General features: G+C 41.2%; 1 protein-coding gene across 4 annotated transcripts in view; it reads right to left on the reverse strand.

Moving 5' to 3' along the window:
- KAT7 (lysine acetyltransferase 7) overlaps positions 1 to 26,827 on the reverse strand; it is a 53,017-nt gene that overhangs the window by 13,159 nt on the left and 13,031 nt on the right. For all 4 annotated transcript variants that reach the window (XM_033917657.1, XM_033917656.1, XM_033917654.1 and 1 more), the window contains 5 exons: positions 16,272 to 16,370; positions 15,543 to 15,653; positions 8,305 to 8,496; positions 5,918 to 6,007; positions 5,514 to 5,654 (listed from right to left, as the gene is read on the reverse strand). In XM_033917657.1, the coding sequence (XP_033773548.1) occupies positions 5,514 to 5,654; positions 5,918 to 6,007; positions 8,305 to 8,496; positions 15,543 to 15,653; positions 16,272 to 16,370 (633 nt within the window). The remainder of the gene's footprint in view (positions 1 to 5,513; positions 5,655 to 5,917; positions 6,008 to 8,304; positions 8,497 to 15,542; positions 15,654 to 16,271; positions 16,371 to 26,827) is intronic.

Consider the following 26,827-nt stretch of genomic DNA (forward strand, 5'->3'; position numbering starts at 1 on the left):
TAAGAACCTAATTTCTCCTTTATCATCCCTCCAGACCGGCACAGAAACTGATGGGACATACTAAAGCAGTACCCATCATGGGTGGGATCCCCGAAGGGTCGCCACAAGAACACGCTCACCGAACACCGTGTCCCAACACGCCAGAACATCCACACGGTAGGGTCGCACAAAAGAATGGAGATAAGAACAAACCACAGCTTTACAGATGTCCACCGGAGGTACAAGACAAGTCTCAGCCCAAGAAGCTGCCTGACACAGAGTGGAATGAGCTTTGAGAAATTCAGGAACAGGTTTCTTCTGAAGAAAGATCCTTCGCACAATGGTAGCCTTAGAAGCACTGTCCCCCTTACGAGGACCCACTAAGAGGACAAAACGACAATCCAATTTTCAGAAGCCTGATAGTGAAGGACCCTAAAGACATCCAATTTGTGCAACTACCTCTGCTCCAGATCCCTCCCAACTACCAAAGACCTGAAGGACTATGGACTGGTTGACATGAAAAGGCGAAACCACCTTCGGCAGAAAAGAGGGAACCAGCCGCAGCACGACCCGATCCCTAGAGAACTCCAGGAAGGGAGGTCTACACGAAAAGGCCTGCAGTTCAGAAATGCATCTCGCAGAAGTAATGGCCAATAGGAAGACCACCTTAAGAGTAAGATCCTTCAACGTGCAGGAGCCAAGAGGCTCAAAAGGAGGGCACACGAGCATGGAAAGAACCAGATTGAGATCCCAGGCTGGAACCGAAGGCTGTAAGACAAAAGACACCCGGATCAAAATTGGAATTAGACCCTCATCAGAAGGTCAGATAAGAGGGGCAGCGGAAGAGGATCTCCTACGAGAAGATGAACCAGATCTGCGCACCACGGATGCCTGGGCCATTCCGGAGCCATCAAGATCACAAGGCCGAAGTGACAAGCAATGCAAAGGACTCTGCCCACCATTGGCCACGAGGGAAAAACATACAAAAGGCCATCAGCCAAGGCTGCACCAGAGCATCTAGCCCCTCAGCCTGGTAATCTCAGCGCTGACTGAAGAACCTCGGCACTTTGCCATTTACACTCGTGGCCATAAGATCCATGACTGGCCAGCCTCAAGCCTGAACAATCTACTTGAAAGCTGCGGGACCCAGACACCACTCGCTGGGATCGAGCACGTTATGACTGAGGAAGTCTGCCTGCACATTCTCCACTCCCGCTATGTGAGAAGCCGAGATGTCCAGAAGATGAGTCTCTGCCCAAGCCATGAGCAGAGAAGCCTCCTGCGCCACTAGACAACTTTTGGTTCCCTCTTGATGACTGATGCAAGCCACAGCCTCTGGCAACTCTCAGTGGCCCATAACCAGTTTTGTGATGTCCAGATGTGAGGGAAAGAACATGGTCAGAGCAACTGAGCCACTCATAATCAAGCACTGCGACAAGGGGACTGGAGGAACTTCAAGCTTCAGTTCTTGTAGTGAGGTAGATATAATGCTCAAGATCAAAGGATTTGAACAGCTGACACACTGTGTGGGTCTTCCGCCTAGTATAGGGCCACTACTGCTTCTTAACCGCTGTTCTCATGCAGAGAACCAGACTCTGTCAAAGAAACTGCATTCTGGGACAATAATGGCATAGAATCAGGCTTTCCATCCTCCCAGTCTATATCAGACTGAACATCCTGGTCCAGTTCTGTGTCCTTGTCTGGTTGGGGTGCATGCTGAGGGGAGAACCCCTGCGTCACCACCTCCGTTGTGCTTAAGGCAGAAACTGAGGACCCTCGGTAGTTCAAATTAGGCATTCCACATAAGGCTCACAAAATCTAGAGTGAAGCCTTGACCCGAGAGTCTCCAAAGCAACCAAGCATCAGTGCTTAGCCAATGCACCTTTGGAAGGCTCTAGAAAGGGTCTCTTCCCTTGGGCATGCACCTCCTGTGGATCCCTAGCCCTGGAGGACACAGAAGGTTGAGCCCAAGGCTCCTGCTCCACTGAATGCGGGACGTAGATGCTCCTTGGCTGGCCATTCAACACAAACCTGGCATGATGCATAAGAACATAAGAATTGCCGCTGCTGGGTCAGACCAGTGGTCCATCGTGCCCAGCAGTCCGCTCACGCGGCGGCCCTTAGGTCAAAGGCCAGTGCCCTAACTGACACTAGCCTTACCTGCGTACGTTCTGGTTCAGCAGGAACTTATCTAGCTTTGTCTTGAATCCTTGAAGGGGTCCATCCCCATCGATTTTAAGTAAAATCGAGGGGTTTTGAGGTAAATGGAGGTTTTAGAAAAAGGGGAAATTAGACCTTACCTAATTTGCTTTACTTTAGTCTCAATAAAAGGCGAAGCAATTCTAGACCCAGTTCTTAGTGGAGTGCAAGAACTGGTGCAGGACGTAATAGTGCTGGGACCGCTTGATAACACTGATCATAACTGGATCAGATTTCATATAATCCTTGGAATAGGTTCACACAGGAAATCCAATACAATAGCATTTAACTTTAAAAAAGGAGACTATAAAAACATAAGAACGGTAAAAAAGCAAATTAGAGGAGCAGCTGTAAAAGTCAAAAATTTACATCAGGCATGAATGTTATTCAAAAATACATTTTCTGGAAGCCCAGACTAGATATATTCCATGTATTAAAAAAAGAGGAAGGAAGACCAAACAGCAACCGGCGTGGTTAAGAAGTGAGGTGAAGGAAGCTAATAGAGCTAAAAGAGAATCCTTCAGAAAGTGGAAGAAGGATCTCACTGAAAATAATTGTAAACAGCACAAGGAATGGCATGTCAAATGCAAGTCACTAATAAGGAAGGCAAAAGAGACCTTGAAAAGAAGATTGCACTGGAAGCAAAAACACACAGCAAAAACTTTTTTAGGTATATTAAAAGTAAGAAGCCGGGAAGAGAATCAGTTAGACCGCTGGACGACCAAGGGGTAAAAGGTGCTCTCAGAGAAGACAAGGCCATAGCGGAGAAATTAAATGAATTCTTGCTTTGGTCTTCATCGAGGAAGATGTGGGGAAGTTACTAGTGCAAGAAATGGTATTCAATTCTGATGAATCAGAGAAGTTCAAACAAATCTCTAACAATGGAAGATGTAATGGGTCAATTTGACAAACTAAACAGTAGCAAATCGCCTAGACTGGATGGTATATATCCCAGAGTGATGATAGAATTGACTCTGAAGGAAGAATCTCAATCCCCAGAAGTAACCTTCTCAACTAAGTAATCTCTTCTGGAATTGTCCAGATAACCTCTTGTGTAATCCGCCTTGAACCGCAAGGTAATGGCAGAATAAGTCACTAATGTAATATAACTTGCAATTTTTCTTTATAATCTAGCATAGAAGACTGGAGTGTGGCCAACGTAATGCTAACTTTTAAAAAGGGTTCCAGAGGTATCTGGGAAACTACGGTCTGGTGAGCCTGATGTCAGTGATGGGCAAAATGGTAGACTATTACAAAGAACAAAATGACAGAACATATGCATAAGCATGGACTAATGAGAGAAAACCAACATGGATTTTAGTCAAGTGAAATCTTGCCTCACCAATCCACTGCATTTCTTTGAAGGAGGGAATGAAAATGTGGATAAAGGTGAGCTGGCTGATATTGTGCATTTGAATTTTCAAAAGGCATTTAACAAAGTACCTCATAAAAGACTGAGAAAATTAGAAAGTCATGGGAAAGGAGAGAATGTCCTATTATGGATTAAGAACTGGTTTAAGGACAGAAAACAGAGAGTAAGTTTACATGGTCAATATTCTCAACGGAAAAGGGTTTCCCAGGGGTCTATGCTACAACTGCTGCTTTTTAACATATTTATCAATATCTAGAGATGAGAATAACTAGTGAGATAATTAAATTTGCTGATGAAAAAGTTGTTCAAAATTGTTAAATTGCAAGAGGACCTTGTAAGACTGGGCATCAAAATGGCAAATGACATTTAACGTGAGCAAGTACAAAGTGATGCATGTGGGAAAGAGGAGCCCGAACTATAGCTAAGTGATGCAAATGGCCACATAAAATGAACATATATTTAACCCCCCCCAAAAAAAACAAAACGCACATAGATCCTTTTCCTGGGCTGTGACTCCTAGTGTGGCACCTACAGACGCCTGAGTCAAGCAGGGTCTTATGCCCCTCCTCATGTATCCCAGGATGCACCAGGAAGGGGAGGCCCTTCATTTTGCAGTGGCAGGCCTGAGAAGCAGGAGGGATTGGGCATCCTGCCTGCTGTCAACTAATTTCAAGGTATGGGAGATGTTCAGAGGGTGTGGGAGGGGGTTCAAGAAGGGGCCGGGGTGTATCCAAAATAATTCCCCAAAATAATATGCGACGATTACAACTAATGCAAAACACTGCCTATAGTCAAGAGGTGAGGGGAGGAGGCTAGCAAATGTATATATAGCATGTTCCTGCCCAATAAACCAACTGTAAGACTTAATCTGCTACCTATCCAAGCTTTGGCAGTGGAAAATAAATAAACCTTACAAAGTTAATCTACACTTCAAGAACCCAAGTTAGGAAAGTTTATAAAAATTAGCAGCACAAAATACTAGATTCAGTATAGAAGGACTATCTCCTCTTGTATTAGAGCACCTACACAAGCGACGGCCTCTGAGCTCCAAAAAATACAAAAGCAGACCGGCTAGCTAGGTGTCCCCGAGGACTGATCCTGATAGCAGCAGACTTCCACAACACGAGTTTGTGTCTTCTCCCAGGCAGAGGTCCCAACAAGTGGGAACCTCTGACCATCAAGACTCCAACCAACCATTAAGAACTAAGCAACCTGCTTGCAAAAACAAAACAAAACAAAACTAAGGGGGCAGGAGCAGCTGCCTAGGAAGGAGGTGGAGTTCAAAGATGATTGATAGTATTCTGAAAGCAACTTGCAGGTTCAGATGCATAACCAGAGCGTTTAGGAACACGTTGCACTAGAATGGCCTTCTACAGCAGTTCAGATTTTATTACCTATAACAAATGAGCCAGAATGTGGCAAACTGCAGCATCATTGTTCCCAATACAAATAGCCATAGTAACATCTTGCAATATCATTGTTCTCACTGGATATCATGAGCATACCAGGGTGTACAGGAAAGTCACAGAATAATATATGGCAATCCTATGCCCTTTTTTTAAAAAATTCTTTATTCATTTTCAACATTTTCAATAAGTGCAATACAAATTAAATACATTTTATATTTAAGACATCACTTAATACTCTTTCAAAAAACAAATCAATCTATATCCCTCCCTCCACCCTATCCCATAACTATTATAAATTTTTAATTTAATAATCAAAATTTCAAAAAGCTCATTATGATATACATTTCATATCCATAAGAGATAGTAAGCACTAATAAAGAAACCCATACATTAATTTTACAAGAATTCAGAGAATCATTTAAAAATAAATCCACCCTCCCTCCCTCCCCCTGGCTGTGCACATAATATATCAATAAAAATCAAATCTACAATAAATCAACAAAAGACGTCAATGGACCCCATATGCCCTTTAACAAATAGATTTGTTTACTGACCTTAGAGAAATAGCCTATTAGATGGCAGCCTGTGTTATCTGCTTCTGTCATGACGTAGAAGAGGAAAGGCTCAACATCATAATACAGTGTTTTGTGGTCCAAGAATAGTTTGGCAAGCAAGCATAAGTTCTGACAATAAATCTGCAAGAACATCATATACTTTATAAACAGCAAGCCATATATGTCTCAAAATGTCCTGCATTGTACAGAGCTTAGAATAGCAAGGATATCCTAGAATGCCCTGTACCATACAATACTTTGTACTGTAGCAGAAACATGAACCTCAGAATCCCCTGTCTAATGGAATAAGGTTGTACAAATATGTATATTATGTGCATTAAACCCCAGCACTAGCAGCTATTTACTTGCATAATGATCAGAAAACCTCACTTGTAATTCTATACCTTGTTCTTTTTCCCATCCACTTCAAACACAGAAATTGAGCTTTTGCGGTAAATCTCATCTCCTGGAGGGTGCTTCCAGACACACTTTGCCTGCGAAAGAAAATTAACTATAGGTCAAGCAGAGGGTCACTTATTAGCGTACAAAGCAAATCCTGATATGTTATATACTTTTAGTTACAACCATCTTGCAAGGTGGCATAAAAAATTCCCCCCCTCTTCCCCATCCCCAATACCATTTTTATCAACATTGATAGTATCCAGAAAAAGATTCCTCGTGAACTACAGAGTAAAGTTGATAGAAGGACCACAATTAATCTAACAAGGATGAACTGTATGCTTTTCATAGACATGTGAGAGAATTGTGCCACAGTAGCAAGACACTGAGAAATATTTTTAATTCCACAAACATTATGAGAAACACAAAACGTATTCAACATCAGCACAGAAAGATTCTTCACACCTAGATGTATACTAGAACTCCTGCAGGCTTTTATTTATGTATGTAAATTTGTAACCCACTTTGATTAAAGCAGGGATATAAATATGATAAATATTTAAGACCCATATAGAGTAATCCTTGCATTTAAGATGATGTTTCTCAAGGACCAGGTTGTGAACTAGGTGGTTTCAGGGTCCTCTATTATGAGTGGCTCCTGCCACAGAAGTCTTGGACCCCTAAGCAGTAGCTCACCAATAATCAAATGAGATCCAGGTACTAGGGATGAAGAGGCCAATCTGGAGCCACAAAAATGACCAGATACGAGTGCCTCATAATCTTGTGAAGAACCTGGCTGATTGGAGGCCACGAAACAGGGGTTTCTGACTGAGCTAGGGATGCAACAATGCATTGATACCTGCTAAATCCTTTTCTTTCCTCTGGTTGAAGAAGTAGGCTCTATGCTAATTGGAAGGCTGAAAGGCTCAGTTCCTACTCTTCTGGATCCAAAAGCTGACTGCTGAGAAAATCTGCCCAGATATTGTCCATTCTTATAATGTGAGCCACCAATAATGGCAGGAGATGAGATGAGATTCCATCTAACTACAGAACTTGTTGATCTCCTGCACTATTGCTGCATTCCTGGTTCTTCCCCGACTGTTCTCATATGCCAGTCTGGTAAAATCATCAGACATTGCTCACTATTTCCCCGTATCGAGGGAGAAAATATACCAGAGAAAGGTGAATGTATCTCCAAATGGTTGATAGACCACAATCTTTCAAGCTCCAACCACTGCCTCTGTGTGATCTGGCCTAGGCAATGGGCCCCCCAAACCCCAACTCAAATTCATCATTACATCACCCAGTCAGGAGGATCTAAAAAGGTACCATTCTTCAGGAGATGACCATTGAGGTCTCATCAACATGCTTTCTGAGATGATGACAGCAGGAGAAATATCTCAAAGTTCTGGACTATGAGACACCAAGGAGACCTCAAGCCTGCTAGAAAGGCTTCATATGAACCTTCACCCATGGTATCACCTCCAATGTTGCTGCCATAGAACAGAGTAGTTGCCTTGGAGCCCACCTCGTGTAAACAAGCCCTTATGGATCAGAAGCTTGTATATCTCCTTCTGGGTTAGTAAGCTAGTTCCCACCCTGGTGTTGAAGTGAAGCCCAAAATACTCAAGCATCTGTAAGGAACAGGATGACTCTTGGCAGAGTTCACCACCTGTCCCAGATGATACAACAACTTGGCCACTCTGGTCTTCAGTGTCTCAACCTACCTCAGAGTTTAGCCAATTTAGCCAAGAAAGGGTAAATCCAAATTTCACCCTTGCTTAGGTTCATTTCCACTACAAACATGATCTTGGAATAGGTTTGGAGAGCTGTAGCTAGTTCAAAGAGAAGTGCTATGAACTGATAAAGCTTATCGAGCATGTAGAACCATAGGAAGCAATTGTGCCTATCCCAGACAGCAAAGTGAGAATAGGCTAAGGAGAAATCCAGCAGTCAGGAATTCTCATGGCCTGATCAATGAGATCACCATTCACAGGATCTCCGTGCAAAAATATGGAACTTGGAGACAACCACTGACCCCTTCAAATCCAGAACAAGCAATGAACATTCTTGGAGACCACAAAACATATGGAATAGCACCCTCAGCCCACTTTTTGTGGATACTTCTCCCTCAGACTAACTCTTCTACTGTTTAATTATTCCTTAAAAGTCATTTATTTTCCAGATTCCAAATATTATGGACTAAAGGTTTTTATTTCTTAAGTAAACTTATTTCCTTGTAATTGTTTTCAAATTTCAGTCTCATTCAAGGTTATTATTTATTGAGTGCATAATTTTAAATTTGATAAATACTTAAAATAAATAAATGCTATGCTCTGTCTGGTGTTTGTCTAGCCTTAATTGACTTTATCCTCTCACCTCCAACACTTACCATGTGCCTGCGTAGGATAGTCTGGCTCTTCATATACTTCAGACAGAACTCGCACATATAAAGACGTCCCAACCGAGCATACTCTTCCGGATATGGAGAGTGATACCAAGTGTCCAGCTCATAGCGACCAAATACAATCGTCTTTATCATGTTACTGCCTTCCGTGATCTGACCCTGAAGTCGCAACTTCTCCTAGAAATGAAAAAAAGAAGAAACCAGGCTATAGCTGCTTCATTACAATGTATTCACTCTTCTCCTAGTGCAATACATATTCTGACCCACAGCATTAAAAGTAGAAAATTGTGTCTGATAATTTTCTTTCCTTTAGTCCCAATAAACTTGTGGGTTTTGCCTGTCTACCAGTGAAGGGAGAGAGAGAGAAAGGATGATCACCAAAAATTAAAAGATAACTTGGGTCCTTAGAACTTCAGCATTTTGCATGACAAAGCAATAGCACTACCAGACACACGCAGCGCTGTACAGTCACAAAGAAGAAGACACTCCCTTCTTGAAAGGGCTTACAATCTAAACAGACAAGACAAACAGGTAATTTATTACAGGCCTTGGGAACAGCTAGATGAAAGGAAGGAAGTCTGGAACTGGCAGTGGAGGAGAAGGGTACAGCTAAGAGGGGCGTTTCTGAGGAACGGAGTTCTCTGGGAGGTATATAAGGATAGAGAAGAGATATTGAAGGGCAGCAATCAGCAGAATGAACACACTTTTAGGTCAGCAATAGGAGCTTGGACTGTATGCGAAGGTAGATAGGGAGCCAGTGAAGTGATTTAAGGAGAGGGGCGACATGAGTGTAACAAGGTTGGTAGAAGATGAGTCGTGCAGTAGAGTTTTGCACAGATTGCAAGGGGGAGAGGCGGCACTGCGGGAAACCAGTTAGAAGTAGATTGCAGTAATCTAAGCATGAGGTTACGAGAGTGTGGACAAGGATCCAGTTAGTGTGCTCAAAGAGGAAGGGGCGAATTTTGGTGATATTGTAGAAATAGAAGCGACAAGACTTAGCAGTCTGTTGGATGTGAGTAGAAAATAAGAGGTCAGAATCGAAGATGACTCCAAGGTTGTGAGCAGAGGAGACTGGAACAATGACAGTATTATTTACCGAGATGGAGAAAGGAGGAGGAGCAGAGGGTTTAGGAAGAAAGAGAAGCAGCTCAGTCTTGGACATGTTTAGGTTCAGATAACAGCAGGACATCCAGGCAGCAATGTCAGTCAAACAGGCAGAGACTTTTTCTTGGACTTTAGGTGAAATTTTGGGTATTGAGAGGTAGATCAGCATATAGGTGATACTGGAAGCCATGGGAAATCAGGGCACCAAGGGAACAGGTGTAGAGAGAGAAGAGGTCCTAATACAGAATTCTGGGGTACGCCACCCGCTAGTGGGGTAGAAGCAGTGGAGGACCCATCAACACATACAATAAAGGTGCATTGGGAGACGTAGAAGGCAAACCAGGAGAGGACAGATTCACGGAATCCAAGCGAGGACATCTTATCAAGGAGTAAGCTAACTAAACTAAACCTTAAGCTTGTATACCGCATCTTCTCTATAAAAATAGAGCTCAGCATGATTTACAGAAAATTTTTTTAAATTCTTTATTCATTTTACATCTTACAAGTGTATCATAAAATAACATTTGAACTTATACAATATCACTTGATTCTCTATCAATTTAACTTAAATTATAGTATTTAAACCTTCCCTCCCTACCCTATTAATTCATATGTAGTTGCATATATCATATAATATATTATATAATATGTCATATTAATCTAATCATTTAATTTCAAATCAGAAATCCCACCCCCCTATACTTTGCAATTATACTTATTAGGGAAAAATGATAATCCCATAATTACTCATTACAATATTCTATTAAATGGCCTCCAAACCTCCTGAAAGTTATTAAAATTTCCTTTCTGCAAGGCTAACATTCTTTCCATCTTGTACATATGATATAATGAATTCCACCAAAAACTATAATTTAATCTATTCCAAATTTTCCAATTAAATGTAATCTGTTGAATGGCAACTCCTGTCATAATAAGTAATAGCTTATTATTCTTTGCAGAAATTTGACTTTTAAAAAATACAATAGGGAAAGGGCAAATACAATTTTGAAAAGAGACAAGTTTTCAGATGTTTACGGAATTGGAGAGAGCCTTGATCGCGCAACTGGACAGGAAAATTATTCCAGAGCTCAGTATTTTTGAAAAGAAGAGACTTCCCTAATTTTCCAGTATAGACAACGCCTTTCAGCATAGAAAAGGATAATTTAAGTTTTTGAGTGGGTCTGGTAATTTCAGATCTTGTAGAATTCCAAGATAGAGGAAGGAAGGAAAAATGCCATACAAGATCTTAAATGTAAAACAAGCATATTTGAAATAGACTCTAGAAATAATTGGAAGCCAGTGAAGTTTTAGCAAAAGTGGGGAAACATGATCAAATTTACCTCTTGCAAAGATCAGCCTAGCCGCAGTATTCTGGATCAACTGAAGTCTTTGAAGACTTTTCTTAGTCAGGCTTAAGAAGACTACATTACAGTAATCCAACCTTGAAAGAATAATTGATTGCACAGGAACAGAAAAATACTGTTGATGGAAGCAGGATCCAACTTTCCTCAACATATGGAGACTAAAAAAACATTTTTTCGCCATAGAATTAAGATGGTCATTGAAAGAAAGTATTGAGTCTAAAATGGCACCAAGGACTTCTTTACTTGAGAATTCAATCAGTAGTGAAGATCTTGAAGGCAGTAAAATAAACAAAGGTAGCTGATCTAATTTTGGGCCTAGCCAGAGTAGTTTTGTTTAAGACTCATTCAACTTCATTTGTACAGTAAGGGCCTATGACTAGAGTTTCGTTATACATTCTATTATATTACCAGCGAGGTTGGTAAGGTTCGAACTATTTCAAGGAGAACAAAGATGTCATCTGCATACGTATAGAGTGTTTCAAAGGGAGAAAGATGGAAAAGCTTCAGAGTGGTTATGTAAAACTACTATTGGCTTTGGCAGTATATAAGAAATAAATTATTATTAAAATTATTATTATTTCATAGCAAGAAAGCATCCAATCTACCACCCTCAGCAATTCCTCTGATTGCAACTTGAATTCAGGCTGTCCAACCCTCCACTACATCACCTCCACCTGGAAACACCCCAGAAGCGATCATACTCCTACAGCATGCCTAAACTATGGAACCAACTCCCTCCTGTCATAAGAGAAAATCGACAACTTACTGTCCTTTTGAAAGGCAGTAAAGACGCTACTGTTCAGGAATCAGCTCACTCCTGATCTCAAGCTTTAACCAACTGGGACCCGATGCACCATAACTCAGGGTACCTGAATCTATCAGCCATTGCTGTGGTCTTATCTACTACAACTCTTAGATTCACTAAAGCATGTGTGTTCTCAAAACCCATCTCAATTTTCTGTACATGTCTGTACTGATTCTGTAGCTCGTTATTGTTCTTGTAATGGGTGTTATTGATCCTGAAACTTCTATGTACATATCCTTGTAACCCACTCTGGGCTCCTGGAGAGGGTGGGCTATAAAAACTAAATTAACTAACTAAATAAATAAATTAAATTAAATTAAATAAACGGCATCCGCCACATAATCCACACCATCCATCACTGCAGAGAGCACACTGCAATCTCGTGTGACAGGCATGCACAAAGGAAGCGGCCGCTGCCACTTTGATACCTGAACAATAATTTAAAAACATTCAAAAGCAACTTAAAATGCTTCCTTTTTAAAGATGCTTTTAACTGAAGTTTTATTTTATTTCAAAGTTGATTTTAACTGATGTCTTATTTTAATTTTTTTTTTTTAACTCCCTGCCCTTTTGTACTTGCCATTAATGTTTCTTCCATTTACTATAGCTATTGTATTTCCTCCCTCTTTACCTTGTGTGTCTTTTGTTCGTTCGTCCACAATAACTTTGCACGTATTATTGTTCGCTTTGTAGTTTTTAGAAAGTATGTATTAACTGTAATATTGTTTGTCTAAAGGAAAAATTTTTTACTCTGTACAACGCTTTGTAGAATCGATAAAGCGTTTAATCAAATAACTAAATAAACAATAAACAATAAACAACAAGTCACTTCAAAAAGCCTTTACAACATAATATCTACTGTGATCCTGAGAATCCTTAAGCACTAGGGAGGGCTGTGCGCCGGGTAACCTGCAGGACAGCCAATATCGACAATACTGGGGCTTTGTTGGACTCCAAATTCTCTTTATTGCACCAGCACTGAAAAGTATCCCACATCTTGGCATATGCTAAAAGAGTGGATGGTTTCTTGGCCTTCAGTTGGGTGACAATGACCACTTCTAAATAGCCTTTCTTGGATAGCGCTGCACGCTCAAGAGCTATGCCATAAGACCGAAGTGGCCCAGATCTTCTAGAGCAATCAGCCCCTGTGTGAGCAATTCCGGATACACCTGGAGCTGGGGACATTCATCCACTTGTAGGCTTACTAGATCCACAAACCAAGGACACCTGGACCAATCAGGATCACCCTCCCTGAGTAAAATGTTATGCAAAGTACAACCCGGCTTCTCAGAGGCCATGGAGGAAATGCATAAAGCAATCCAGACTTTGGCTATGGTTGCACCAGGGTGCCAGCCCTGCACATCAGATCGAACTTCAGACTCCTCCAACCTCCAACAATGCTTTGGCCAAGAAGCATCTGTCTCTTGAAGGGGAGCCTACTAAGCGTAGCCTTGGAGGTTGAATCGCCCACCCACTGTCTGATCCACAGTATGCATTGGGCAGAGATAAAGTATGTAGAGTCTCTTGCCATGACTAATTTCATCATAAAGTGGGTCAACCACATAGTCCACCCCTGCCAGCATGAGCTGAGGTAATGGTTCAGCCATCGTTATGTTCAGGGTTTACAGCCGTGAATGGCAGGTGCTTGTTATGAAAGAAGTAGCTAACAACCGCCTTAACTCCTAAGACCAGGGCCTCACTCTGCCTCCTAAGGACCATATCCACTCGGTGTATCCTTCATCATGACTCCTCCCTCACTGGGTAAGGACATGTGTCTAGTCACCTGTGCCACCAGGAGTCTACCTTTGACATAGGAAACATTTGCTGGAACTCTTGATCCAGAGGATCCAGTCTAGTCATGGCTTTCACCCCTTTGAGGGAGCCTTCCGGGACCACCCAGGGCTCTAACCAGGAGTTTCATGTCTGGGTGCCACAGGAAGGATGTGGGCCGAGATCGAAACCCATTCAAAAGAGAATACTGAGATGACTGGGGCTGAGGTGGATCAATCTTGAGCTCACAAAGAGACTCAGTAATAACGTCTGGCAGGACCGAAGACTTGAACAGCTGCCACATGGAAGGATTCTCTCCCGGATCTGTGGCCAGGATTCCATCCTGATCCTCAACATAGGAGGCTGAATTTCTCAACAGGGAGGCCTTGCTTTAAGACAGTAAAGGGATCAAGACTGAACTTTGATCCCCTATATCCCTGTCTGACTGACAGTGTCAGGGAGGAGCACCGCTTCCATAGAAGTGCTCTGAGGATTCTTAAAGGCATGCGCCAAGGGTCACTCTTCAGCAGACCTAAATTGCATATTTTGGCTGTACGAATAAGCTTGCCAGAGCAGATTAATGAACTCCGGCGCCTAAGTCAAACCACACCTATTCTCTGCCCCTAGGGGGAGAGTGTGGCGCAGTGGTTAAAAGCTACAGCCTCAGCACCCTGAGGTTATGGATTCATACCCATGCTGCTCCTTGTGACCTTGGGCAAGTCACCCAATTTCCCCAGGTACATTAGATAGATTGTGAGCCCACCGGGACAGACAGGGAAAAATGCTTGAGTACCTGAATAAATTCATGTAAACCGTTCTGAGCTCTCCTAGGAGAATGGTATAGAAAAAATGAATTAACCAAGTGTCACATTGAATTCCACGTGCAATTTGAGTTAAAAGTTAAATTAATGTTTTTTAAATTGACTTTTAATGACATTTTCAATTAAAATGGCAACTAAAGTCAATTAACAAATTTGAAGTTATGCACGGAATTTGGATAGGCACCACAACATTTACAGAATCAGGCCTCAGATGCCTTTCCCTTTTCACTTCCATCAGTTATCTCTATCCAGAGCCACTGCTTCTTCCCCTGATAAAGTTTCCAAGTTTGTTGCACATTTGATATCACCTATCAGCGCCTATTATGAAAAGGAGCTACAATTTAAAATAGAAAAACAGAAGTCTGCAACTCCTGTTGCATGCTTGCAGGTTTTACTGAAACTTTTCAATCCTACCCCCTGTAAATATAATTTAACTTCTATCTATCATATATCTTTCTTAGCTACCATTGCAACCAGCATCTTCCACATACTGCTCATGCTAGCCTCAGCTCCCGAGGAGGAAATGGGGAGAGAGCAATTTGATGCGATTAATGTGTTAAAATTATTAATGCAGGTTAGAATTTTTAACGCATTAATCGCGCTAAAATGTACAGCCCTAATTTCAACGTATCAATATATACACCTAGATCCTTTGCCTAGTGTGGAACCCTGCATCACATAGCTATAGTTTGGGTTCCTCTTTTCTACATGCATCACTTTGCACTTGCTCCCATTTGGATGCCCTGTCTCCCAGTCTTGCAAGATCCTCTTGCAATTTAGGTTCAAATCTACCAAGTCCAAGAGCCATTATAATAGTCTAAGTTCAAGAGCTGCACAGCTAGCCTTCTACCAGTGGATGTAGAAGAATAATGGCTGGATGTAGAAGAATACTGAATTGTTAAGAGCTGCTTAGTTTCCTATTAAGACACAGCACAATTCTGTAGCTTTTTCTCTACCAGTTGGGTCAATGGGCACAACACCCAACAATTCCTGGACTTGTCTGGTGCAGATATTAAGGAAGATACTCTAACAGGGGTAGGGAACTCCGGTTCTCGAAAGCCGTATTCCAGTCGGGTTTTCAGGATTTCCCCAATGAATATGCATGAGATCTATTTGCATGCACTGCTTTCAATGCATATTCATTGGGGAAATCCTGAAAACCCGACTGGAATACGGCTCTTGAGGACCAGAGTTCCCTACCCCTGCTCTATAATATTAGCATTCCTCCTATCACAACATAATATCTAAATATTTTTAAAATGCTACAATTAAGACACATCTTCTTGCATTTGTCACACATCCCTTTCCTAATCAGGTTGTTTACACTAAGCAATCACCAGCACATAACAGTAGCCTCACCAAGTCCTCTGATGCTCGAGCTTGAGCCCGACGAAATAGCTCCAAATCATACTCGCTGGTCAGATTTTCCAACAATGGCTCCCTGGTGTTTCCATAGGTTTCTCGGTGTTCCTGAAAGAATTAAATGAAAAATGAGGAACTTTACTCTAGCCAATAATTCCCTATAGTGCTAGTCTGTGCAAGGCGCAGAGCCAAACAAGTAACCTTATTCATCCTTCCTAATGAAAAGGAAAAGAAAGGTCTCCTCAACCTTCAGATGCACTTTGTCAAATGGCAGCTACTTGCGCCGTCTTCCCTCCCCCACCCAACAAAAAACTTTTGACTCCTATGCACTCACAAAATTTCTTCTATTGAAGTTTCTACTTCAGCATCTCCCCTTGTACCAAGTAATCTTTTGGCTTCTTGCTTCAATCATCTATACACCTCTCAATGTAGCACCTCTCTAATGCCTTCACTGTATCATTACTACATCCACAACTTTTGTTACAAAATGCCCATTTTATACTGAGTGCCATCTAGAGAATGACACAGGGACAGTATCTCTATCCCTGTCTTGTCCCTACAAGCTCGGTCCTCATCTGCACAAACCTTGAACACTTTAAAATCTTAAGTGTTTAAGACTTGTGCAGATGAGGACAGAACTCACAGGGATGGAGATAGATCCCGCAGGAACAGGGACAACTACTAAGTCAGCCCCCACCTCCACAGATAACTCTATCTTTCACATACCATGTACTTCTCCTTCTGCTCCTTGGTAAGGCCAGAATTTCTTTTCTTGCGCAACTCAGTCACCTTCTCTTTATACCGCATTTGCCTTTCTGTAGGTGCCTGAGGTGGTGAAGGAAAGAGACAACAACTACAAATAAGCACAATGGTATTTGTACACTCTGCTCTTTTCAACTTTATATCAAACCAATTCTGTATGACTCTACATTAACATTCACTGCTGAATGCTGATAAATACCAAATGTAGGGAAAGGTCTTACACCAACTCCCTTTGTAACATGGCTTTAACATTCATACGAAACATAAAAGTCCCGTAAAACTTGCCAACAAAAGAGCATTCACATTCATCCCAAGGACAATCTTGACCAGTCCTCTTTTTCAAATGAGAAAATTTACCAGTCTGTCCAGTTGAGATTGCTCAGTTATGTTCCTAACCCCTCCTATTTTACCTTATCTCATCCCTTTTCATACCAATCTATAGTTTCTCCAGCACACCCAATGCTAAGAGTGCCATTTTAGAAAGGATGTACAAGCCTAATTAGAGATGTCCAGTCTACAATCAGGCAAATATTTTAGATAACGATCTGCAAAAGGAAATCCTCTTCATAGATGCCTTCCTACAGCAGTATATCCAGCAGGAGCACCATTTCACTAATCCAAAGGATGATAATATAAATGCCAACCACACAAACACTTAAGAGGCAAGGGAAGGAACCTAAAGGGCAAAATGAAGAAAGGAACCCTATGTTCAACTAGAGGTAAACAGAAAAATCCAATAAAACCTATGTGCATGGAGGTTGAAAGATAATAAACCACCTCCTAGAGTCAATTGAATCTAAATATAAGCGATGGATGTGCCAAAAAGATTCATGAACCAAATAAGAGAGGCTACTGGCTAATGCACCTATATGGAGCAGCCGATCCAACTAACAGCTGAAATCAGTACTATCCTTGAATAAATACGAATGAAAAGGGAAAGGAATTTCATAATCAAATAAAAGCAGGATTTTCTTGAAAAGAATTATCATAGAGAACCCGAAGGCTGAAAAAGTAATGTACGTACTTGGTTTCTCATTTAATTTGGAATGTTCTAATAAGCCTACATGTAGAATTCATATGTTCACTTATCTAACAATAAAGGCCTGTCGTTATAAAAGATTCCTGGACAGAATTCTTGCTTTCCAGGCAGGTAAATTGAACAATTGGCTGGGTAACATTATTATGCACTCCTCATCCCATTTAAGTTTTAGAAAATCAGTAAAAACGAAATTGTTTAATCGATTTGTAACCTAAGAATTTTACTGTTTTTACTTCTTTTATTCTGTATGCATGTATTTGATGATTTTACATTGTGCCTATTTCTCCGATTGTCCAGCACTTCTTATTGTAAATCGCCTCGAACTATTATGGCTTTGGCAGTATATAAGAATAAAATTATTATTATTAAAATGAGAAAATCAGTAAAAACAGCAAGGGGAAGCATATTATCAAAACAACATGATACTAAGATGAACCCCTCAAAGATTTAACAAGGAAAGTGAGAATGGACTTGTGTAATATCCCTGTAAAACCCAAAGTTGATTAAGTGGTTTTGAGTGCTGTTTTTTTTTTTTAAGTCTCCTCAAGAGAAGCTTAGTAAGAACAGAACACCACGAAAAGGGGGCCTGAGCCCATGAAAGAATGTGTAGAAGGAAAGTAGTTGAACTTTTAAAACTACTAATCAAAATATATAAAATGTTACCCAAGTAAAATAAGTAATGGAGAATGAGCTAAAATAGAAATGGTCCCTAATATAAGTGCAACTTGAAACAAGTATCTACGAAGGTGACAGGAAAATAAAAATAAAAATAAACTCATGTCATTGAACTCCTGTACCCTCTTACTTTAATATCGAAGAGGAAACATGGGCAACCTGAGCTTATCCATGCAGTACACCAAAAAATCAAATAATTTACACCTGAGCCAGTTGCATCAACTGGAGGTAAGGAGATACTGCAGAGTTGAATGCGACATAACTAACCAAAAATCAATATGCCTGCAGAGTTAAGTTGATGAATAGAATATTCTTAGAAAAAAGGTCACCAACAGCAGAATGGTAATCTCAATGTATTCTCATGAGGTAAAAATCTCAATGTTTTCTTTTTTTTTTTAGGAAAAAAAATGCAATGTTGCACAGAGACTCAAAACAAAAACCTGTATTTGGATTTTGAGAAGTACAACCCAGAAAAAACGTGCGAGAAATATGAATAGAAAGAAAAGCATACCACAACCTTTCCTACAGAAATATAGAAGCTTAATGGCAGAAAGAGTCAACAGACCAACCACTCTGCCCCTCCAGAGTAGTCCTGAACTCTTCTTAACTTAGTAAAAGCAAGAAGTAAAATAACTCTGTGAGACCATTAAGAAGACTACATAAGGTCAACAACCAAGAAGAACCTGGGTTTTTTTTTAAGTAAAGACTTCCAGGTAACTTAAAAAGATTCCAATGGTGAATCATATACATGTCCGACACACAGAGCCAAGCTATACGCCTCAGCGATCGACATGGCAGACATCCTAGATGACATCTCAAAGGCATCAAATGCCGAGTGGGCCATGTATTTCCTTGAATGTGCCAGACTATGAGTGGTCTGCTGAAAAGACTCGAGATGCTCTGGAGGAATATACTGTTCAAATTCTGCCAACTTTTTATTTAAGTGTTTGAAATAGAAGGAACTAAAACTCAGCAGAAGTTGTAAATAATTCAACACTCTACTAGCCAGCATGGAATTCAGATAAAGGCGGTGTCCAAATCTGTTCATAGTACGACTTTTTCTACCCAGTGGAGCCAAAGGATAAACCCTGGTACTAGATGATTTTTTCAGTGTTGATTCAACAAGCAGAGATTGATGTTGAAGCTCGGCTTGTTGAATCCCTGACAGGAAATGATCCTATACATAGAATCAAGTTTCCTTGGGGCCACTACTACAGAAAAACGGGTCTCCCAGTTGCGAAAGAGCATCTTTGAGCAGATGATGCAAACATAGTTTAAGAAGCTCCTTGGGAAGTTTGTCATAATCCAAGGCATCCAGAAGTTCTCAGCTCAGAATTCGCCTCAAGCTTAACTGGAAGGTCCTTCCCCAATTGTTGAATATATTTTGTAAAAGAGAGCCCTTTGGAAGAAGATCTTCTTAGAGATGGATCCAAAGGAATGCCATATGATTCTGGAGCAGACAACTCAGCTTCTCCATACTGATTTGGAGGATGTTGAGAGAGGTCAGAATCTACTGATATCTCAGGAGAGTTTTTCCTTGAGTGATGAGACGATGTACCTCGATGCCCTCGGTACTTATCAGGAGAAGAGGAAGAAGATCGATGAGATCTTTTTTGTCTTGAAGAATGTGACCTCGATCAATGAGACCTCGACGAAGATCACCAGTGAGACAATTCGGCTCAATGTCTGGCAGATGAACCTCTATGAAGAATGGTAATCTCTAGAGCAGGGATGCCCAAAAGGTTGATCGCGATCGACCAGTAGATCGCAAGGGCAATGTGAGTTGATCGTGGAGTCCATTCCGAGCTCCATGATAGATTCACGTTGCCTTTGCATTTTCCCCACTTCCCCGATGCTGCAAAAGCCAGGCGAGTGCATCCAATGCACAAGCGCTGGGTCCACAAGCCTCCCCCCCTCCCCCCGACGTCAATTCGGATCTTGGAGAGGAAGGGCCAGCTCAATTTCTGCCTGGCTGGCCTGGAACTTCCTCTCCAATGTCAGAACTGACGTCGGGGGGGGGGGAGGGGGAGGCTTGTGGGCCTGGCACACGGTTGGGAGTGAAGCGCAGGTTGGAAGTGAAGTCATGAGAAGGAATAGAGGGGACTATGAACTGAAATGAAAGGGTTAATAGATGGGACAGAGAATGTTGCTATAAAGAGCCAGAAGTGTCTGAAAATTCTAAAGGGAAGAGTGACAGACTGATGGAGACAGAAACTTGGAGTGGAGCTGTGGCAGTGGAGAATAGGCTGTGAGGGTAACAGGAACTCAGAGAAGGAGCATACACTATAATGGGGGAAGGGAACTGAGAGAAAAATACATAACTTGGGAAATAAGACTGGGGGCATTTAGCAATGGTGGAGGTGGCTTGGGGAGGCAGGGAGAGAGAAAGACAGAAAGAAAGAAGGGGGCAGGGAGAGAAAGAAAATGGAGGGGCAGGGAGAGAGTGAGAAAGAAAAAGGGGAGGGGGCAGGGAGAGAGGAAGAAAAAGTTGGGGGAGGGAATGAAGTGTGGCAGTCGGCAGGCAGGGCGAGAGGAAGAAAAAGTTGGACTCATGGAGGGACAGAGAGAGATGTTGGCTGGGGAATGGAATGAGGTCTGGAGGAGAGGAAGCATGCAAGAGGCAGAAAAAAGGGAATAAATATTGGATGCACAGTCAGAAGGAAGTGCAATCAGAGACTCATGAAATCACCAGACAACAAAGGTAGGAAACATGATTTTATTTTCAATTTAGTGATCAAAATGTGTCCATTTTGAGAATTTATATCTGCTGTCTATATTTTGCACTATGGCCCCCCTTTTTCTATATCGCAATAGCAGTTTTAGCACAGAGAGCCTATGAGCGTTGAGAGCAGCACAGGCATTCAAAGCAGCTCCTTGCGCTAAAAAACGCTATCGCGGTTTAGTAAAAGGGGAGGGGTTATATTTGTCTATTTTTCTATAGTTCTTACTAAGGTGATATTGCATATTTTAAACTCATCTGCCTTGACCTCTGAAAAAAAACAAAACACAAAAACCCCCCGAATATAAAATTATAATTAACATTTTCTCTGCGTATATTGTGCTTTGTGTTTTCTTAAATTTTATTGTTGATAGATCATTTTAACTTAGTCATTTTAAAAGTAGCTCACAAGCTAAAAAAGTGTGGGAATGAGACCTATGTGCATGCACTGCTTTCAATGCATATTTATTGGGGAAATCCTGAAAACCCGATTGGATTGTGGCCTTCAAGGAGGGACTTTGAGATCCCTTCTCTAGAGGAAGAGGGTCAATGACTGATGCTGAGAAGGGGAAATCTTTTACTGCAGCAACCCATGATAAAAAACAACCCTAATGAAGCTTGATAAAAGGGAGCCTAAGTGAGCAAAAAACTTGTGTTGGCGCAAAGGGTATTGTTTCCTTGACTAGACAATTAGGAACCCTTCCCTAAGTGCTCTAAAAGACAGTATCAGAAATCTTACACTGAATCTTAAAAGCAATAGGCATTCAATGCAGTTGAAGAAATAATGGAGTTAAATGGCTGTACCTCTTGGCTCTACATAAAAAACACTGTAGTATTTTGGAGAGACTGAAGCCTTTAGACTGCAGATTGTGGCAGGCCAGCATACGCCACATTACAATAATCCAAGTGAGATGTCATTAAAATGTGATACAGGGTTTGAAGAGTATCTGATGAAAAAAGTGTGAATGCAATCAAGCTGACGCAAAGTAAGAAAACCAGACTGTGAAACAAAAAAAATTTGTTCTGAAAGGCTTAAGCGTGAATCAATAATAACTACAAAGATACCTGAATGAATTCACTAGGGGGAAGAGGGGAACCAAAGAAAATAGGAGTAATAGATGGGGGCGGAATAGGATTTGAGCTCCAACAAGTCACAGTCTTCTCTGGATTAGGAATTGAGTGATTATCCTGTAACCAATGTGCTATGACATCTTTGCACTGTTGTAAAAGGCTCAGATTTGTAGCATCTGGATCAGAATGATAGACCAGAAATTATTTATCTGCATAGATATACAATCCTTTAATATTTCTACTTATAAGAGTATGTTTCTTAACTTCATGAGTATTTTTAAGCACTAAACTGGCATATGGTTTGCCCAACTACTGGGACCCAGGATGATCTAGCCGTGTCTATCCAGATAAGTCAACTCTGGTTTATTAAGATCATTTATTAAGATCAATTTAAAGGCGGTAGGACAAGTGAGTGCACTGATGGTCCAATTGGGCAACCTATGCTATGTTCACTTCATGTTGAACTGTATGTAGGTTGTGGGTCTGAGCACTACACATATAATTTATTTTATTTTTTTGAACTGCGATTTGTTTGGGTTATACTTATAAGAGTAGTCAAAGAGGGCAAAGGAAAATATTCAATAATAAAGGAGATCAAGCAGATCCTTGTGGTCACTGCAGATGAGATTAAACGAAGAAGAGATGGTATTTTCATGTGTTACTGTGAATGATTGGAATTGGAGAAAAGAGATGAACCATGCTAATAGTACAGAAAATCTAAGTGAGGATAATCTTTGAAGTAAAACAGAGTCAAAGGCCACTGAAAGATCCAAGGAAATGAAGAGAGTGACTGAGGCTTTGGGCTAGATTCACGAAGCCTACCTTTGCCGTGCGATCCGTGGCCGATCCGTTTACGAGTCTTCTTGGGCGATGATTCAAGCCTCCTCTTGCAAATTAATGCCCTCAGAGGCACGCCCACACAGTCACTGGACGGATCACTCTTCCAAACATTATGAAATGTTGGCACTGGCTCTAGGATCCAGAAGGAAGGCTTGGGTCTGAAACGTGTCTAGCAGGGATTCAATGAACTCCAATTGCTGAATCGAAAGCAGATGGGACTCTGCAAGTTGGCCATAAAAAAAAAGTGTACTGCATTCAAAACTAGCAAAATTAGAAATTAAAGTTTCTCAGTTGAATGCTTTGGCCTAAAGCCAAATTAAGCTGTTCCGGCATATTTTTACATTAAAAATAAACAAACAAAAACAACCCAAAACAGCTTTCTACAGGATTTTTGCAAAAAACATCAGGGAATATAATGGATGATAACTCCCTATAACTGAAGGGTCTAGTTTCTCATTCTTTAGTAAAAGATAAATAGTAGTATGTTTCAAAATATTAGGGACAATGCTTTCTGCAAAAGATGTAATTTAGCTATTACTTCTGCTATTAACATCTCTCATGAGTTTCTCCCTCCTCAAAGATCCTTTACAGGAATGAAATATTAGAACATCAGTGTCCATGTCATCCAGTTGCACTCTTTTAGGAGCAAAGGGTTCCTCTTGTAGAGGGGCAGAAGGAAGAATATTTTGAGAGTTTTGCCTCTAAAACTTGATGTAGAAGCAGTTTAAAATTGGAGGAGGGGAGATGGGGAAGCATCATATGAGCTGAACCTCCAATTAAACCTATCTGAGGCTGGATCTTATGTCCTGATAACACAGCACTGCTGCTGAGCCAAAGCCTATAGTGCCTGAAGAAAAAACATGGTTTCAAGATGGCTGCCATTGCCATGCTTTAATGTGCATGGCTGAGGTAACCCTCAACTGATTCCGTGTTCACCAGCCTGCTAAGAATGCCAGTGGGGAATCCTTAAAGTGCCATCCTTCAGACTTTTGGGGCTTCCTCGCAGTGGCCCAAAGAACAAATAATCAGCTGCTGAGCCCAAACACCTACAGAGGGAACAGTATTTAGCTGTTCAAGTTTTTTTAGGTTTTTATATACCGATTATCAAGGTTATCTAAGCGGTTTTACAATCAGGTACTCAAGCATTTTCCCTATCTGTCCCGGTGGGCTCACAATCTATCTAACGTACCTGGGGCTATGGAGGACTGAGTGACTTGCCCAGAGTCACAAGGGGCAGCGTGGGGTTTGAACCCACAACCCCAGGGTGCTGAGGCTGTAGCTCCAACCACTGCGCCACACACTCCTCCACTGTTTTAGCCAAGGTAGCCTTGAGGAGCAGTATCTAACCACCACCATCACCAGCACAAGCTCAAACAAGAAAAACAAAGAACCAACTAGTGCAGGATTCTCTCTGCAAAATCCACCCCTATAGAAATAAGAGACCAACCAAAATCTTTTTTTGTTATTGTTTCAGCCAAAAATCAAATCTATGGCTGAAATTCATTGCTTGGATCTAAAGCCAAAATGGGAACATCTCCCATTCCCTCTCTCCTCCTCCCCCCCCTTCAATCCCTGAGTCTACCATACAGTTAGTGGCCACCAGTGTCCCAACAGCTATGTTGTCAGCAGTGCAGAGCAAGGATCACTTCTGCCCCAACTAGTCACTATTTCACCAATAATATGGTAGGTCTGGCTAAAACCATGGCCTAATCCAAATTTTGGACCAGTTTTGATGCCCGTGTCGATAAACAGTCAGCCTCTAATTTAAAAAAAAAAAAAAAAAAGACAGCACTGTCCTACTGCCAAAGTCTTCAAATGTCTCCATTCATATTACATTAGTATTTATGAAACGTTAATATGCCCCAGAAGGAGTTCAATGTGAGTTACAATTTAGAAGAGCCTGGCCATGTCCAGGGTTTACATTATTTCATTAGGGTTCATGAAAGATATCATGGTTTGTGTAAGCATATGATTATAGTATATGGTTTGGAAAGAAGATTGGCCATATCTGATGTTGTAATCGTATCTCTTCCTGTTTTTTTGAAACGAGTCTAATTCTTTTTTTTTTTTTTAATTTCTGTCTGAGGCAACAGAAGAGGAAAAAGCACCACTGAATGGGGGAAGAGGTAGAAAGGAGGAACTCAACAGCAGCAGGCATCAATGCCTTGAGAAAAAGACCCAGATGTACTTCTATTCCTTTTTCTAAGCTGAGAGCCAGTTAATTAACTGGACCAGAAGCAGGCCTACCCAACCAGACCAAGAACTGCAAAGTACACCATCCCCCTTCTGCTGGAGATAATAAAATACTGAACAGTTAGAGCTGCACAGCGACCTTAGAAAGCACAGCGTTGTGTTGCAGTCATACTTCCACCAGCTGGTCAAGGCACATAACTTATAAGTTCTGGAATTGTCTAGAGCAGTGGTTCTTCACCCCGTCCTGAGGGACCCCCAGTCAGTTGAGTTTTCAGGATATCCCTAATAAATATATAATAAATACCTACTAACTTTAAGAAGCCTTATATTGCACTTATTTTTTTATTACCACATAATAAATATATTTATATCACACTGATTTAAATAACATATTACCAAACCACACTCTCTGTGAACAAATCACACTACACAGCTGTTTTCTTTATAAAATAGCTCAATGGGGAATACCCCATTGGGCCAGAAAACCTGGACTGGAACAAAGCCTTTTCTGTTTCAGTTCCTTTCAAAACCACATTGTCCCGTTTTTAAAATGATCACACGTTCTCTTGCTGTATTGCCAATTGCTACCACAGTCTCATGTTGCTCAACCTCAATGATTATAGATCATGCTTCTGTCTGGCCCAATGGGGTATTCCCCGTTGAGCTATTTTATAAAGAAAAAAGTTGTGTAGTGTGATTTGTTCACAGAGTGTGTGGTCTGGTAATATGTTATTTAAATCAGTGCAACATAAATATATTTATTATGTGGTAATAAAAAATGATAAGTGCAATAGAAGGCTTCTTGAAGTTAGTAGGTATTTATTGTCGAGTTAGCTGAAGCCATTTTAAGTGATTTAAATCCCTGTTTGTACTAATGAATATACAAGAGACATATTTGCATGCATGCCTCCTCCATTATATGTAAATCTCTCTCATGCAATTCATTAGGGATATCCTGAAAACCCAACTGCCTGGGGGTCTCCAAGGACAGGGTTAAGAACCAGCGATCTAGGGCCAAGGAGGTTTAAGTTACAGGAGAGACAGCGGGAGTGGGCTTGGCCAATTACCTGGCGTGAAGCCATTAGGCGGAGCTTATTGCCATATTTATTCACCCAAAACAGTTTTTTAGAAACCAAGGTTTAATTGAGTGTTTTTTGAGCATATCAAAGATGGCAGCAGCATGAGGAAATGGCTTCAGCATTGCCATATCCTGTTACTTAAACCTCCTCATCTAGGGCAGTGGTTCTCAAACCTATCCTGAAGAACAGCCAGCCAGTTGGGTTTTCAGGTTATCCTTAATGAATATGCACAAGACAGACCTGCATGCCTGTCACTTTCTTAAATATGCAGATCTGAATCGTATTCATTAAGGATGTCATGAAAACCCAACTGCCTGATGATCTATCAGGACAGATTTGAGAACCACTGGTCTAGGTGGCACTACGAATGTAGCAGCAATGGTAATAATTGAGCTGAGGAAGGTTAAAAGTGTGTACACAAATCAATGAGCACAAACAAAAAAAATCAAAAGTGGGATTGGAGAGGGCAACAAGAGTTAAAAAAAGAGGTATAATCCAAGAGAACAGGAAATAGGAATGCTCACCAGAGGAAAAGCTATCCAGTGAACATACAGTAAGTAGCAATATTCCAGATGCATGACAAATATTGTACTTCACAATATTAGTTCGGGTGGTTTACCCCTGTTCTCTCACTCTCTCTATAATGCAGTGTCTCACAAACTGTTTTAGCTCTGGCACACTAAACAGAGCAAATGTTTTTTTGCAACACGTTATAATTGAAATTATACCTCTGTAAATGTTTGCCGGTGCGAGCAGCATCTTCCATCTGCTGCTCGAGCCACCCTCAGCTCCCTTCTGATGACAAGTCTAGTCCCGTGACGTCAGAAGGGAGCCAAGGCTGGTGCAAGCAGCAGGTGGAAGATGATGCTTGGACTGGTGAACATTGATTTTTATGCTGGAGAAG

The sequence above is a fragment of the Geotrypetes seraphini genome, chromosome 13, assembly GCF_902459505.1.
Source record: "Geotrypetes seraphini chromosome 13, aGeoSer1.1, whole genome shotgun sequence".
Lineage (NCBI taxonomy): Eukaryota > Metazoa > Chordata > Amphibia > Gymnophiona > Dermophiidae > Geotrypetes > Geotrypetes seraphini.